We start from the raw sequence: 17,121 nt of genomic DNA, 5'->3' as shown, positions 1-17,121 counted from the left end.
TAGTTGACGCTGAATGTAGATTTCTCGCGCTTGTTGGAATAAAGTTGAGTCATGATTCCTGGTCAGTGAACCAATATCCAATAACCTAAGTTGATAACTCTCATAGAGATAATACTGAAAATATAACCTCCTCACGCAGCATGCCTTTGCTCAGTTACTTCTCAGCCTTTAGTTGTTTCTGGACCGCAGCGTTCAGCTGAAAATTTTATGGCCAACAATGGGGGACGTCGAAGAGAAGAGCTTAGGGATCTTGGACTGGATCTTGTTTGTCTCCCTCTTCGTGGTTTCTTCGGCGATCGGTGTCTACAGCGCACTCAGAGGAAAGGGAAATGATTCCACCAATGAATACTTCTTGGGAAGTAGCAGAATGTCACTCATCCCTGTCGCAATATCTCTTCTTGTGGGAATTCTCTCCCCAATATCCATATTAGGTGGGTAAATTTTCTTTCTTCAAGTAAACGACGAGATTTTTTACATAACAAAAAAAAAAAAAAGATCATATTAAAAAAGCTAACATCAGAGTAATTTTCCTTTAGAGCAAACGCTGCCCACTACAAGATATATTTAATCTTAATACTCTAGAGGCTAGACCGACCAAAACAGCTAAATCTAAAAAGATATAGCATTGATATATAACTATTCTCTGATGGATACAGTCTTTTCTCTCAAGCAAAGGTTCTATTTTTTTTCCAAATGAAATGGTATTGAGAGGTCTGTTAGTTGACTCTTTAGTCTACAATCTTCAGACCATTTCATAAAGAATGGGGCAGCCAGGCTAAACGTGACAAAAGTGACTGAAAAACTTATAGGAGGATGATGCTACTAGTATATAAGAGTAGGTGAGTGGTAGGATTTTGACTGGGAAACTAAAACAAATGGAAGAACAAACAGAAGAAGTGTGTAGGTTTAGGTAAGGAAGTGGCCGTGTGGATTGTGTTCTTGTCATAAAATAGTCTTGTGAGGAGTTTGAGGGGGAACGGTTTAGTTGTAGAGGTTAGGATCCAAAGCAGTACTCAAAGAAAAGGCAGAGTCGAAATGAATCCATGACAGATGTAAAACCTGAGTCGCGGGTGAGAAAAAGGGCATTTTAATAACTGCATCTATTAAAACAAAGAAGGTTTGTAAAGCAAGACATGTCCAGAAACATTAGGCTTTACTCGTCTTTGTTCTAACGCTTTTCTTCATAGTTTGAGCCAGCTTCTGCCGGCACAGGCTCTTGTTTCTAGTGCAGGCCATAAACTTCGCAATAGCAAATTTTTCCCTCTTATGCCCCTCCAAAAGGATTTCTCTGTTACTTTTAATGCTCAAAACATTAACACATATGAGGATTGAATCTCCATTTCTTAAGTACTTAGGAACAGACAGAATAGCAGGAAAGGAGGAGTGGATCTAATATATAATCCATAAACATCATACTCTCTTGAAGTTCATTCTCCACGTAGTATTGAATTTTGAGTGCTATTTCTCATCAAAAAAGGCAAAAGTAATCCATCATTTAAGTGATCAAGTACAAATTATTTTATCGTATCTTGTTTTAATGACATGCTTCATTATGTCTGTTCAGCAAGATCCCATAAATACCTTTCAACTGTGTAACAATGTTGATTCCACCACTATTGTATTAATTAATCTTCAGTATTTTCCTTAGAGAATACATAATTGTTTTCCTTCCATCATATTCCACATAAGCGGGTTTCGAAGTGAAATGTAAAATAGCTCGTGCATTCATACGACACTTTTCGGGTACTAATATTAGATAGTAATATTATTAATTTTAGTACACTCACTTTAAAGGCAGCTTTGGCATTATCATTACTAGCCACTTTCTTCAGGAGGTGAGGTTCGCAAGAGGCGGTTAATATGTTGATTATTTTCCACAGTCTAATGTCCTTAGCTAGCCCAGGGTTGACGCACGGAAGATAAAGAAAGAAAAAATTGCCCATTCTTGTCTCTCGGAAACCCGGAAACCTAGTCTATAAGTTTGTAAAACTTATTCAGCGTTCATATTCTTTTTATCATGTTGAATAGGTTTGTGGAAGGCCTCTTGTAAAATGTTAATCTGTTATGATGACCGTGAACAGACATGAATCATGATCTTTTCCTTAATGGAAAATTTCTTTTTTTCGTATTTACAGGATGAACTTAGCAGAAAAAAATCAGTAGGATGATAAGTGTTGATTTTCTTGTTATTGAGTTTTTCAGAACTAAATGTAAGTATAGCCTAACACTTATTTGTTCATTATGAGTATTATTGAAATACTTGATCTTATTGCTGAATCTTATAAACCGACTTTTGTTTCAATCCATTAAAGATATTCGTATTTCACATTATGTAAAAATTAGCACTTATTGGTTGTAACCCAAGTGATTTGTTAAGTTTTATCTGATAGGAAACATTGAAGATTCTTTTCAGATTCTGACTGATTTAAACTTTAAGGATTCGAATGCAAATTAGCTCTTGTTGGTTGAAACCTACAGGAATTTGTTAAGTTTTATCTGATAGGAAACTTTAAAGATTCTTTTCAGATTTTGACTGATTTCAGACTTTAAAGCTTTGCTGAGATGCTACTGATTTTCCCTTAACCTGCAACAGGTATCCCAGCTGAATTGTACTTTTTTGGAGCTCAGTTGTCCCTGAGCACGCTCGGCACAATCTATGGTTCGCTGATAATACAACAACTTACACTGCCAATTTTATATCCTTTGAAAATAACTTCGATGAACGAGGTAACTATTCAGCGTCCTAACTTTCCTTTTTAACAGAGAGTAAGAGCAAATTCTTTACTTGTAAATAAAAAATACTGTGCTTCAAAAAAGGTATATCTCTATTTGTCATATTTTTCCAACTGGTAATGGACTTTTATTGTAAAAAGAAATGGGCAAGTATCTTCTCTGTCGAGTTTATTATGTCTTGTTGCTGTTTTATCAAATATGTAAAAAGATAGGGCATTTGCTCTATATGGTAATAAACGATCCAATGATCAGGTAAAGGACAACAATTCATGGTGCTTAATGTTGAGATAAATATGCCATATTTTTCTCTTAGCATATGACAAAGGATATTCATATTGCTTTAGCTTACGAGTTACGTAAATAAGAGAGATAGATTAGTTTTTGGAATACGGAGTTGCGTTACAAGTGATAGCGTTAAGAAATGTATCTTTTGTAATAGATATGAACTTTTTTAAAATATAGCGCAGTTCCTGACACCTCGTCATTTCGAATTTGTTTTTTACTCAAGACATTCCATCCTTGCTGTACTTGATAAAAGGATGAAACTGATCCGTAAGAATTTTGAGTATTCCAGCAAAAATAAAAAGCAATGCTCTAATAACAAGTTCTTGTTGTAGTTCATAAACATTACTCTAAATTTGATGCTACTACCCATTTATTGTCCTCATTTTTGTGTAAACCGTATAATAAACATTGGCCAATTTTTGTTCATCTTCCAAACAGAAAGTTGTCAGTTTTTGTTCATATTATCAAAAGTACATTGCCGCTTTTTATTCACATTGCCAACAGGACATTGCCACATTCTATTTACATTACTAATAGTACATTGTCAGTTTTCATTCACCCTGTCGGAAGTACATTACCAATTTTTATTCACCTTGCCAACAGTACATTGCCAGTTTTTATTCACCTTGCCAGAAGTACATTGCCAGTTTTTATTCACCTTGCCAGAATAACCTTACCAGTGTTTATTCAACTTGAAGGCAGTACATTACCAGATTTTATTCACCTTGCCAACAGTACATTGCCAGTTTTTATGCACCTTGCCAGAAGTACACTACCAGTTTTTATTCACCTTGCCAGAAGTACATCACCAGTTTTTATTCACCTTGCCTGAAGTACATTACCAGTTTTTATTCACCTTGCCAACCATACATTGCCAGTTTTTATTCACCTTGCGAGAAGTACATTACCAGTTTTTATTCACTTTGCCAACCATACATTGCCAGTTTTTATTCACCTTGCCAACAGTACATTACCAGTTTTTATTTACCTTGCAAACAGTACATTCCAGTTTTCATCACCTTGCCAACAGTACATTGCCAGTTTTTATTCACATTACTGACAGTACATTGCTAGTTTTTACTCATATTGCCAACAGTACATTGCCAGTTTTTATTAACTTTGCCAACAGCAAAATGCTAATTTCTTTTTACCTTGCTAACTTTACATTGCCAGTTTTTATTCACCTTGCCAAGAGAACATTGCCAGTTTTTATTCACCTACCCAACAGTACATTGCCAGTTTTTATTCACCTACCCAATAGTACATTGCCATTTTTAATCACCTTGCCAACAGTACAATGCCGGTGTTTATTCATCTTGCATAAAATTACATTGCCAGTCTTTATTCACATTCCCAACAGTGCATAGCTGGTTTTAATCACCTTGCTAACAGTGCATTACCCGTTTTTAATTCACCTTGCCCTGAGTACATTGCCAGTTTCCATTCACTTAACCAGAAGTACACTGCCAGATTTTATTCACCTACCCCATCAGTGCATTGCCAGTTTTTATTCACGTACCCAATGGTATATTGCCAGTTTTTATTCACCTACTCAACAGTATATTGCCAGTTTTTTCACCTGCCCGACAGTACATTGCCAATTTTTTTCACCTGCCCAACAATACATTACCAGTTTTGATTCATCTGGACAAAAGTACATTGCCATTTTTATATACCTACCTTACAGTACATTGTCAGTTTTTATTTACCTGACCAGTTGTTCATTGCCAGTTTTTATTCATCTGGCCAAGAGCACTTTGCCAATTTTTATTCACCTTGCCTACAGTACATTGCCAGTTTTTATTCACCTTGCCAACAGTATACTGCCAATTTTCATTCACCTACCCAACAGGATATTACCAGTTTTTATTCATCTTGCCTACAGTACATTGTCAGTTTTTATTCAGTTTGCTAACAGCATACTTCCAGTTTTTATTCACCTTGCCAAAAGTACAATGCCAGTTTTTATTCACCTTGCCAAAAGTACATTGCCAGTTTTTATTCATCCTGCCAAAAGTACATTGCCAGTTTTTATTTATTTACCAATAGTACATTTCTAGTTTTTATTCACCTTACCAACATTTATTCACCTTACCAACAGTACGTTGCCAGTTTTTATTCACCTTGCCGACCATGCATTGCCAGTTTTCATTTCTCCTTGCCAACCATACATTGCCAGTTCTTAGCCACCTGGCCAACCGTACATTGCCAGTTTTCATTCACCTTGCCGGAAGTACATTTCCAGTTTTTATTCACCTTGCCATCCATACATTGCCAGTTTTTACTCACCTTGCTAACCATACATTGCCAGTTTTTATTCACCTTGCCAGAAGTAAATTACCAGTTGTTATTCACCTTGCCTGAAGTACATTACCAGTTTTTATTCAACTTGAAGGCAGTACATTACCAGTTTTATTCACCTTGAAGGCAGTATACTACCAGTTTTATTCACCTTGCCGGAAGTACACTACTGGTTTTTATTCACCTTGCCAGAAGTACATACCAGTTTTTATTCAACCTGAAGGCAGTACATTACCAGTTTTTATTCAACTTGAAGGTAGAACATTACCAGTTTTCATTCACTTTGCCAGAAGTACACTACTAGTTTTTATTCACCTTGCCGGAAGTATATTACCAGTTTTTAATCACATTGCCAACTGTACATTGCTAGTTTTTACTTCCCTTGCCAGAAGTGCACTACCAGTTTTTATTCACCTTGCCTGAAGTACATTACCAGTTTTTATTCACCTTTCCAACAGCACATTGCCAGTTTTAATCACCTTACAAAAATCATACTGCCCGTTTTTATTCATATTACTGACAGTACATTGCCAGTTTTTGTTCACATTGCCAACAGTACAATGCCAATTTCTATTTACCTTGCTAACAGTACATTGTCATTTTTTATTCACCTTGCCAAGAGTACGTTGCCAGTTTTTATTCACCTACCCAACAGTACATCGCCAGTTTTTATTTACCTACCCACCAGTACATTGCCAGTTTTAATCACTTGCCAACAGTGCATTGCTGGTTTTTTTCACCCTGCAAAAAATTACATTGCCAGTTTTTATTCACATTCCCAACAGTGCATAGCTGGTTTCAGTCACCTTGCCTATGGTGCATTACCAGTTTTTCTTCACCTTGCCAACAGTACATTGCCATTTTCTATTCACCTTGCTAGAGGGACACTGCCAGTTTTTTCACCTTGCAAACAGTACATTTCAGTCTTAATCACCTTGCCAACAGTGTCTGGTAGGTGAGTAAAACTACCAGACAGTGCATTGCCAGTTTTTTCCACCTGACCAGCAGTACATTTCCAGTTTTGATTCATCTGGCCAAAAGTACATTGTCATTTTTATTTACCTACCCGACAGTACATTGTCAGTTTTTGTTTACCTGACCAATAGTACATTGCTAGTTTTTATTCCTCTTGCCAATAGTATATTGCCAGTTTTCATTCAAGTACCCAACAGGACATAACTACTTTTAATTCACCTTGCCTAGAGTACATTGCCAGTTTTTATTCACCTTGCCAAAAGTACATTGCCAGTTTTTATTCATCTTATCAACAGAACATTTCTAGTTTTAATTTACCTTACCAACATTTATTCACCTTAACAATATCACGTTGCCAGTTTTTATTCACCTTCCCAAAAATACATTGCCAGTTTTTATTCACCTACCCAACAATACATTGCTAGTTTTTTCACCTATCCGATAATACATTGCCAGTTCACCAGTTTTTATTCACCTTGCCAAGAATACATTGCCAGTTTTTATTCACCTACCCAACAATACATTGCTAGTTTTTTCACCTATCCGATAATACATTGCCAGTTCACCAGTTTTTATTCACCTTGCCAAGAATACATTGCCAGTTTTTATTCACCTACCCAACAATACATTGCTAGTTTTTTCACGTACCCGATAATACATTGCCAGTTCACCAGCTTTTATTCACCTTGCCAAGAATACATTGCCAGTTTTTATTCACCTACCCAACAATACATTGCTAGTTTTTTTCACGTACCCGATAATACATTGCCAGTTCACCAGCTTTTATTCACCTTGCCAACAGTACATCGTCTTGAGATACGGTTCCAGAACTCTGAAGAATTTTGGATCGTTAACTCTCATAATCGCAGCTTTCCTCTACATGGGCATTGTTCTCTACAGTCCATCTCTTGCCTTGTCCACAATGACGGGTCTTTCACCTACCGTGTCAATTGCCATCATGGGTCTCATCTGCACATTTTACATCACTATTGTGAGTTTTGAGAATTCTATTTTAGCCCTGGGCTACTAAATGGTGTATTGCACATTTCAAATAGACCACTTGTCCCTTACAAGAGCTTTTATGAAAATTATTGAAATCTTTAAGGGGGAAACATTATGAATTCTTTTTGTAAGCTTGCAAGAGGTATATTTACATTCTCTTACTGAGTTAATGAAATACGCAAAAACAGATTAGATTTAGCATTGTCATCTATACTTGCTACATACATCTAAGATTTAGGATAGATTTCTACATTTATCTGTTCCTGAGTTTTTTCCACGTGTTACTAAGTCACTGCTTTTTGCCCTAAAATTGTTCTTAGCTATACAACTTTGAATAACTGAAGAAATAACTAATTATCTGATATTCAGATTGGGCTTCTCTTTCTTGGGCCTCACAGGGTAAGAGCGTATAATGTATTGGAATCTTGTTTAAAGATCGTATTAGAGAACTCCAATTCTCAGGTTATTCAAATGTGATGAAACTACTTTACTAATTTTGCTGCTATTCCACTCCGATTCCGAGCTCTCGACAAAGACAGGCCTGCTACATTTTTCTTTAAGCTGTTTTATAAAGTTTACCATCCATACTGAACATACGACTCAGGTCCACGCAGTGTAATTAACTATATGAAAAAACGTGATTGAATTTTCTTCCTAGTGAAGATGCTGACATTCATTTGTACCTCCAGGGTGGAGTAAAAGCTGTGGTGTATACAGATGTAGTGCAGTCTTTCATAATGGTCCTGGGACTTGTGCTGACAGCTGTTTTCTCAATCGTGGACCTGGGTGGCGTAGGTAATGTCTTCTACAAGGCCGAGGAAGGTGGAAGATTAGAGTTTTTCAAGTAGGTATACAGTACGTAATCTGGTATGACTGCAGCTTCGCAAATGAAGCATGGTATCAAGTAAGCTTACCTATAGAATTTAAAAAAATTGCAGTACAAAGATACTACAAAACAGTTGTCTAACTGAGGATATATCTTACAGTAACATGAAAAAAAAAATCTTGATTGAAATCGGTTGCTTTTCTTACAGCATGGATCCAGATCCTTTGGTTCGTCATACCTTCTGGTCTGTCCAGATAAATGGAATGGTAATCACAGTTTTTATGACAGGGCTTTCCCAGACAGGTCACCAGAGGTTCTCTTCCGTCTCAACTCTTGCTTTGGCTCAAAGGTATCATTTGCTTACTTAGTGAAACATTTGTGTAAAATGGAAGCCACACTTTCATGCTACGTTGCAGTTAGGGAAATGCTGTGAAAGAATGATGCTGTTCTCAAGAACAGCATTGCTCTTCCTTTTCTCATCCTTTTTGTAAAGCTCATCCTGTATCTTCATTATAATCTGCATGAATCTGACGGGAATATTTTGTTACTAGAACCCTTAAAAACTTCTGCTCTTCATGATTAACCATCTCATTCCTAACATCCGTATTCCTCAGATTATTCCTTCGCACTGAATATTCTCTATTTCACCATCTCATCAATTCTGAGGTTCACAGGAATTTTAAAGCTATGGGGTCTGATGTGCTTCTCTTTTTGTAAGAATTATTCTATCCTGCAACCTTGGCCGGGTGTTAAAGCTCAGAATTAGGGGTTAAATAGTAAACTATTAAACTATTGCTGTTTGAGTATCTTCCTGAATAGAGCACATTATAAAGATCCCTTCACTTGATTTGTAAAAATTTGTCAAATCATTTCAGAGATTTTTGGGTAGTTTTAAAACTATTTCATTATACATATGACTAGGTGACTAATTTACTTCACTGGGAGATTACTTTTTTAGTGTGCTCATGGGGCAAGTGCCGTTCTCCAAAGATCTTTCTGCAGTTATTCTTCACTGGAGTAATTCTCTTACTTGCCTCATCAGTAACTGGAAATCAATGCTAATATTATTTTTGGGGGAGAGATATACGTGCTTATTATTACCTGGACAAATGAACCTGCTTGTGTTGAGGTAAAACTGTTCCAGTTCGCCCATCTTCGATATGCATTTTTATAACCAAGTAAGTAAACGCTCCGTAGCCAATTCCATTGCCCATCAAATTATTATCACCATTTCTCTATGCATACAAGCACAAATAAAAAAATTATCATCAATTCTTCAAAGCAGATCAACATGCAACTACTAAATATAATTTTTAATAGACTCCATTACGGTCAATATTCTACACTTAGTTTTTCTGAATGTTTTAAGTATTTTGAAGGTCATCTGCTAACTATCTTAGTACACTACGCACGAAAAGAAAAGCCAATTTTTTTAGATGAACTGACGACAAAAATTGTATGTACGCACTGAAGAAATTCTTATATCATTGTGTAGTTTTGTTTATAACTGTGATAGCGAATATACAGTAGATCTCATCTATATATTGGAGTCTTGCATAAAAAAACAAGTACCTGTGATTAGATAGTTCACTCAGAGGTCACCGGATAGATTTGTGTTGGCATTTATCGCTAGGTTCATTTCTATTTTGCCACAACAGAGGATCAGAGAAGTAAAGTTGCTTTTCCGAGAAGGGGGAAACTGAGTTGCAGTCACTCTTCTGGAGGCTCTAGTGCTAGAAGTGTAAACTGAAGCGCCATTGGCATCTGCTTATCAAGGAATACCGTTGTAAATTCATTCTTAATGTGTCACATCCTTACAGAATTTGTACAATTTTCTATCTGGGATTGAGCGCTTCATGGGCGCTGATCTACTTCTCCGGCATTGTGGCATATGCAGCATATAGCACCTGTGATCCCCTGACAAGAGGAGCAATACAGAAACCCGATCAGATCTTGCCGTTTCTGGTGATGGAGAAGCTCTCACATTTGCCTGGAGTCGTGGGACTCTTCATTTCTGCAGTTTATGGCAGCGTGCTCAGGTAGGGCAGAATCCAGTGGTTATGTCGCCATTATTAGGCTTATTATTTTCCTGCGATAAAAGGAAACGGATCTGCTGCAATACCATGTTGGGGGTTTCGTCTGAACTGCGTCACCTGATATCACTTGGTCTCTATTGTTAAGGGATTGCCTTTGGTTGCGTTAGCAATGGTAATTGCCTGGTAGTATTTTATTGAATATTTGTAAAACAGAACGCTGTGATATCTACTGCATTTTGCAGGACTCAGCACTAGCTGTCCCACAAGGCTCCATGGCTACAGAATATTAAGTTTTGGCAGTTAGTGAGTTTCTGTAGCATGTAGGTATATATTTATCTTTAGTCCACCAGAATTTTTGTGGATATTAGAGAAAGGATAACTTACATTTGAGGATGGTCGTGCTATTTTTGATAACCAATATATCGTTCCAGTACTGTATCATCATACGGGAATTCAGTGGCTTCTCTACTTTGGGAAGACTTTTTCCTAAACTGGGCCATCTTCAAAGAAATCTCTGAGGCAAAGGCTATGAGAATAGTCAAACTTCTTTGTAAGTATCAATGATCCTAACTCGTGAGCATGAAGTAATCGAATATTGAAGCGAGATAATTATAGCAATGACTTCTGAACATTATTCTTATTTTAACTGGCTTTATCTCTTCATCAGTTTCTTGGTGAATATCTATTCCTACGCATCATTGACCCACAGAATGAAGATGGATAACTCTGTCAGTGTAAACAAGATAAGACCTGAAAAATCAGTTCCAGTTCGTGTTCCCCTTTGTAATACCCTTTCTTCCACCCAAAGAACTGGTCTCAGTTACATCCTCTTTTTGCAGCTTTGTTCTCAGGCCTCCTGGCTACTGGTCTCGGAATGCTTGTTGGTCAGCTTGGAAGTGTTACAAACGTTTCCTTCACATTTTCCAATTCCATCGCTGGGCCAATGTGCGGATTATTCCTGGGCGGCATGTGCCTTCCTTGGTTAAATCTCAAGGTACGTGCACTCACCCAAACCTCAGCATGCTTAAATGCAGATTGTAAATTGGCTAAATTTTCGAATATCTTCACTAGCATTTGTTGAAGTTATAATGCTGACTATATTTACATATAAAAAATCTAATATACATTCGTATTTCAGGGAGCGTACGTAGGATTTATATCATCTTCGATATTCGCTTTCTGGATTGTTGTGGGAAAGTTTGTTAAGGGCCTAGGAAACCCTGAAAAACTTCCCTTGTCCACTGACGGATGTCCGGAAAATGTTGTCAGCTTTTCCAACTTAACCCTAAACTTTACGTCGTCTCTTTCTGGCGACCCTCTTCCAGGGGACAGTGCCATTTACTCCATCATCAGCAATGAAATAACAACTGCAATTCCTACTTCCGCGGGAGAGTAAGCACTTTGCCTATTCGTAAAGCGGAACTCTATAAACTCTTCGCACCTCATGCTGTATCTTGGCGATTATTATTATTATTATTATTATTATTATTATTATTATTATTATTATTATTACAAACTTTTGGCACGTGCTACGCGCGCTGGAACCCAGCGCTGCTGTCTCCACTACCCTCCCGATCCCAAACTACCCCGCCCCCACCCGGGGCGGACAAACATGTTTGCAGGAGGTTAGATCTCTCCCCTACCCTTCTGTTCCCCTACCTACCCCACTCCCACCTGGGACGGAAAACCCGGTTTGCAGAGGGTGGGTGGCTGTGTCATGCCTCCCCTACTGTCACCCAGGGGAGGACAAACAAGATCCACTCGAATTTTATTATTATTATTATTATTATTATTATTATTATTATTAGTAGTAGTAGTAGTAGTAGTAGTAGTAGTGGTGGTGGTAGTAGTAGTAGTAGTAGTATTATAAAGCGGTTTAGCCATACCACAGAGTCCAGTAATACTCACTTCTATAGGCTTTTCTTTTTGTATCATTAGTTTATTCGCGAAAAGTGTCTTGTTTTGTATAGTTTTGTTTTTTCTCTAATTTTCGACTCGATTTAATAATAAGTGCTGGAGAATTTTTACTGTTAGTTCAGAGGTTTTATTAAACTTTATAGATGGGGATCTAATATGGACTTTTATCTCAATATTAGAAAAAGATAATTAGGAATTTAGAAAGTTTTGCATAAAAACGTTATATATAACAAAACGTTCTGTTTTACTTTAAAAATTGTTTGATACCTTAAGTTTCATTGAAGTGCACTTCAGTTTCTCTCTCTCGCTCTCTCTCTCTCTCTCTTTCTCTCTCTCTCTCTCTCTCTCTCTCTCTCTCTCTCTCTCTCTCTATATATATATATATATATATATATATATATATATATATATATATATATATATATATATATATATATATACACAGTACAGTACATATATATATATGTGTGTGTGTATATATATATATATATATATATATATATATATATATATATATATATATATATATATATATATATATATATATATATGTGTGTATATATATATATATATATATATATATATATATATATATATATATATATATGTGTGTGTGTGTGTGTGTGTGTGTGTAATTGTAATAGCCACAATGCCTCTTAACTTCTCGAACTCTTCGCGCTTTTTTGATATGCTTGTCACTACAAAGCCTTAATATCCAAGAGTAAGAAATTGAAGTGGTTGAGATGTCCGGTAGCGGGAAACGAACCCGTGTCACTATAATCGCAAGGGGGTCACGTTGCCGACCTGACCACGAGAAGGATCCGGACATTTCAACCACTTCAATTTCTTGCTCTTGGATATTAAGGCTTTGTAGTGACAAACGTATCTAAAACAGCACGAAGAATTCGAGAAGTTAAGAGGGCATTGTGGCTATTACAATTACATATGTATCTGGTAAAAAAGTGACCGGTAGATTCTACACACACACACACACACACACACACACACACACACACACACACACACACACACACACACATATATATATATATATATATATATATATATATATATATATATATATATATATATATATATGTATGTATGTATGTATGTATGTATGTATATATATATATAAGAGTATAAAATTAAATAGGTCGATAGAGAGATAGGCGGATAATTCTATAATTGGACGACCCACTACTTTGGAGTTTTTACTTTTAGTGTACCATTTGCTGTAGAAACCATTCCTTTGACAAATCTAGTTTTACCGTCAATCAAAGCGGGTAACATCTACATCATAAAATAATGTATTTATTATAAATTAATATATTTAAAGCTGTATTTCGTCCAGGCATAAACAAAAGTGTGGTATTTAACAGACTTTTCACTCACAGGATGCCTATCCAGTCTACTGTACTTATCAGGCAAATATCTGTAACAACTGTCAGTCTACAATATACCGTATTCAAGATGCCTTGAAGGATAGTGTCATCTGCTTTGTGGTGATTGCAGTTCTGAAATGGATGGTTTGAATTCAGAAAAGAAATAATAAAGAATAGACTCAACGATGATGTCTGAGAGATCTCGGATAATGGAAGTTCTGTAGAAATGATAAAGACAACTGATGAATATAATAAATTCCTTCATTTTCTCCTCTTCCAGAGAGGAGGAAAGAGGATTGTACCATCTTAGTTACTGCTACATCGGCAGCGTAGGAATGCTCATCTTCTGCGTTGTTGGCAGTATTGTATCGTTTTTCACAGGTAAATCATTTTGTTCATATAAACATTGAAGGACATCACGGTGCATATTTTCAGACTTGAATAGCAAGAAAAGGGCAAACATGTCTTTTTTGTACGATACCACTCATGTATGAAAGGATTAGTAGCCTACTCATATTCTTACTGCGATCTTTCGAACACGTCATCAGTTTATATTCATCTTTAGCCCGTCCCTTTTTCCATCTGATTCATCGTTGTATTATCATGTGATTTTATTTTCGTGATGAAAAATCTTCACATAATTTTCAACACTGAACAATATGACTTCATTTTCATGATTAACACTGTCTTTATTTTCATAATGGAAAAATTTCACATCATTTTTAATAATGAATAGTAACTGACAAAACCACAAATTGGCGAATAAATATACATAAAAAAATCACCATACAGTTTCGGAGCGTCATGCTCCATCTTCAGTGTCTCCACACTGAAGAAGGAGCATGAAGCTCCGAAACTGTACGTGGATTTTTAAATATATTTCTCCTCCATTTTGTGTCTATTTCAAGTTCCAAGTTCGATACTGATCTGTTATCATAATGATCAATGGTCTCCAGATAAGTATATTTTCATCTCTTACTGTTCCAAAGATTTACCTGTCTTTTAAGTGTTTGTTTTTTTCCACTGTGAATATTTCTCACACTTCTCACCAATATTACATTCGTTAGTACAATAAGGAATCTAAAACATACTTAACTTCTCAGGTCCCCTGAATCCACATGAAATAGACGCTAGACTGATCAGCCCTCGGTGCTTGAGATTCTCCAAATGGATCTATAACGCCTTTAAACATTCTGGTGTTCAAGACACAGCGGAAAACAGTGCCATTCCTGACAATAAACTGGAGGCCATGCACCATAAGGAAACAGCCAACCAAGTAGAGCCAGCGGCTTACACTGAGATTCACCTGTGAGAAGTCCATTTCGACGGAGACCGCGAAGCGAACACACACACACACATGTATATGCACACACACACACACTGTATATATATATATATATATATATATATATATATATATATATATATATATATATATATATATATATATATATATATATATATATATATATATACATACTGTATGTGTGTGTGTCTTTGTGTGTTTGTGTGTATGAAAAAACAAGGAATAGAATTATTACTCGAAGTCAGATCAAGAGGTAGTTAGAAGATGGGAAATTAAGGAGTGAAAAAAAATTGCATAAAATTAAAAGGAAATTATAAAACTTCTGTTCATATTTCTTTGTCTTGCCTCAGAAGGTTAAATGGACGATATATGGAAATGAGCAGAGAGGAAATATAATTTTTTTTTTCTCAAAGTAAGCAAAACTATTCCTTAACACAGAAAATTTATACCATGACTATCTAAAAATTAAAATTAAATAATATCTAAATATGTGTGTGTATATAATACACATACATACATACATATATATATATATACATATATATATATACGGTACATATATATGTATATATATATATATGTATTAAATATGTATTGTACACATATGTGTGTTGGTAGATAGATCGATGGATAGATATGGTTGTCCATAAAACTGCTGACATTTTTCATGAGGAAATAATGTGTTTTATATTCACAAAATGATATAAAAGAAATACCATTTAGTTAGGGACTTAATATTCTTAATGTACTAGCAAATTACTTGAGAGGCCAATCCCTGAAAAACAATTCGGTTGATGTGATGGCAACTTAGCAACATTGTCAAACGAATTCGTGAAGGGCCATGGGTCATTTTCATTGCGTAATCCTTAAAAGAGTATGAATAATGTCCTTAGCCTAATCGAAGTCATATGATATTTGATTTCATTTTGCTGTGTTATGTTCTTAATAAAAAAATATTATAAGACGAATGTTTTCAAGTGTATTAAAGCTATTTGTTAGTTCCGCTAATTTAACGAAAGAAAACAAATTGTTTAAATTAAAGATATTGTCAACTTAAGAAATATCTCCGGTGGACTCTCAGAGAATTCAACAGATTTTATGTCTGACAGAAGTAGCATATTTGCCAGATATATTAATCTCGTTTCCCTAAGGAAAAAGGCCTGACATGGAGAAAGCGATGGAAGCTATCTGACGAGGACCGGAGTGGGGGAGGGAGGGAGGGAGGATTCGGGAGTTCGCGCAGGGACGCTCGTGTTCGGCGGGGCCATAATTGTAATCAAAGTTGATTTGTAAGATGTCCGGTTTTTCTCTCTCCTTTTTCTTTCTGCCAGTTTTGACGATGGAAATGTGAATGTTAAGAGCTGCGAAATTTACGTCAGAGCATCCATTAGCTTTTAAAATATAGCCTCTAATTGGCTACTTCCTCGTGATATATGGTCCGCGAGTCGCTCTATCTGGAATTGAGACTGTTTAGACTCGTGTGGCCAATGAGGGAAGAGGATGCCTGATTGTTAATCATCTCATTAGGGTCGTTATCTGAAATGCAGTCATTAACAAATTATCCTGCTCGGTGGTATCAAAGTACAAGGACTCTGGAGCGAAGGAAGTTGAAGCTCATTTGACCCTTCTGGAACCCCGCTGGGCACTCGGCCCACCCCAGGCCCCCAGTGCTATCGCCGGGGTATTTCTCAAAGACATTTTTCTTTCAGCCGCCCAATTAGCATCGCTATCGGCGCTGCATCTGAAAGGAGTGGGCGGCTGGACCTACAGCTCCGGTTCCCAAAATCTGCTGTTATATCTGGACCAGTTTCTTCTTTTATTCAAATAAATGTGTTGGTCACTTCGCCCATCGACTGAGCAACTTGGCCGCATTTTTTTTAAGCTGTTATTTTACGTTTTAAAGGTTAAGTTGTGTTTTCGATTTTATGTTCACGAAAATTGTTTCAAACACGGCAAATCTTTCAATCCTTTAAGGCCATTTTCCTTCTTTTCCGCGCGTTCTCTGCAATATGCAATACAGAAAAAGGACATTCAAGTCCACTTAAATCTTATCCAGTTAAGTTGCAGTGAGTAATATTTCTTGTGGCTTCAGAAACTGCAGAGATAGACAGCGCTATTTGACTCAGTTGTGACAGGAACAATGAAACAGTACTGAAAGAGAAACAATATTCACGCGTGATCACAATGACTATTTTTTGTACTATTACAATTACAGAAAAAGCCAAAGGGCCACCAACTTTTTGGGACGGTCTTCATTTCTGGAACAAAAAAAGTGAGTTTGGACGAAAAAACAGATTTGTCTTCAACGATTAAGACTTTTCTCCTTAGGTGGAGCAGTTTCAGAAGGTGTTGACC

General features: G+C 36.4%; 1 protein-coding gene across 1 annotated transcript; it reads left to right on the top strand.

The window, feature by feature from the left end:
- Window positions 1-2,599: 2,599 nt before the first annotated feature.
- LOC136834548 (sodium-dependent multivitamin transporter-like) lies at window positions 2,600-14,830 on the top strand. Its single transcript, XM_067097133.1, has 6 exons — window positions 2,600-2,727; window positions 7,097-7,285; window positions 7,986-8,140; window positions 8,331-8,471; window positions 13,741-13,841; window positions 14,564-14,830. Exons 1-6 carry the CDS (start codon window positions 2,719-2,721, stop codon window positions 14,770-14,772), a joined length of 804 nt encoding a protein of 267 aa, XP_066953234.1. The 5' UTR covers window positions 2,600-2,718; the 3' UTR covers window positions 14,773-14,830.
- The last annotated feature ends 2,291 nt before the right edge of the window (window positions 14,831-17,121 follow it).

This window comes from Macrobrachium rosenbergii, chromosome 54 (genome assembly GCF_040412425.1).
Source record: "Macrobrachium rosenbergii isolate ZJJX-2024 chromosome 54, ASM4041242v1, whole genome shotgun sequence".
NCBI lineage: Eukaryota > Metazoa > Arthropoda > Malacostraca > Decapoda > Palaemonidae > Macrobrachium > Macrobrachium rosenbergii.
The sequence above is the reverse complement of the archived record's forward strand: the minus strand, read 5'-3'. Positions and strand labels throughout refer to the sequence as shown.

Coding starts and splice junctions, on each gene's coding strand:
- LOC136834548 (XM_067097133.1), top strand. Junction 7,286..7,985: donor GCACATTTTACATCACTATT/GTGAGTTTTGAG, acceptor TTGTACCTCCAG/GGTGGAGTAAAAGCTGTGGT. Junction 8,472..13,740: donor ACTCTTGCTTTGGCTCAAAG/GTATCATTTGCT, acceptor CTCCTCTTCCAG/AGAGGAGGAAAGAGGATTGT.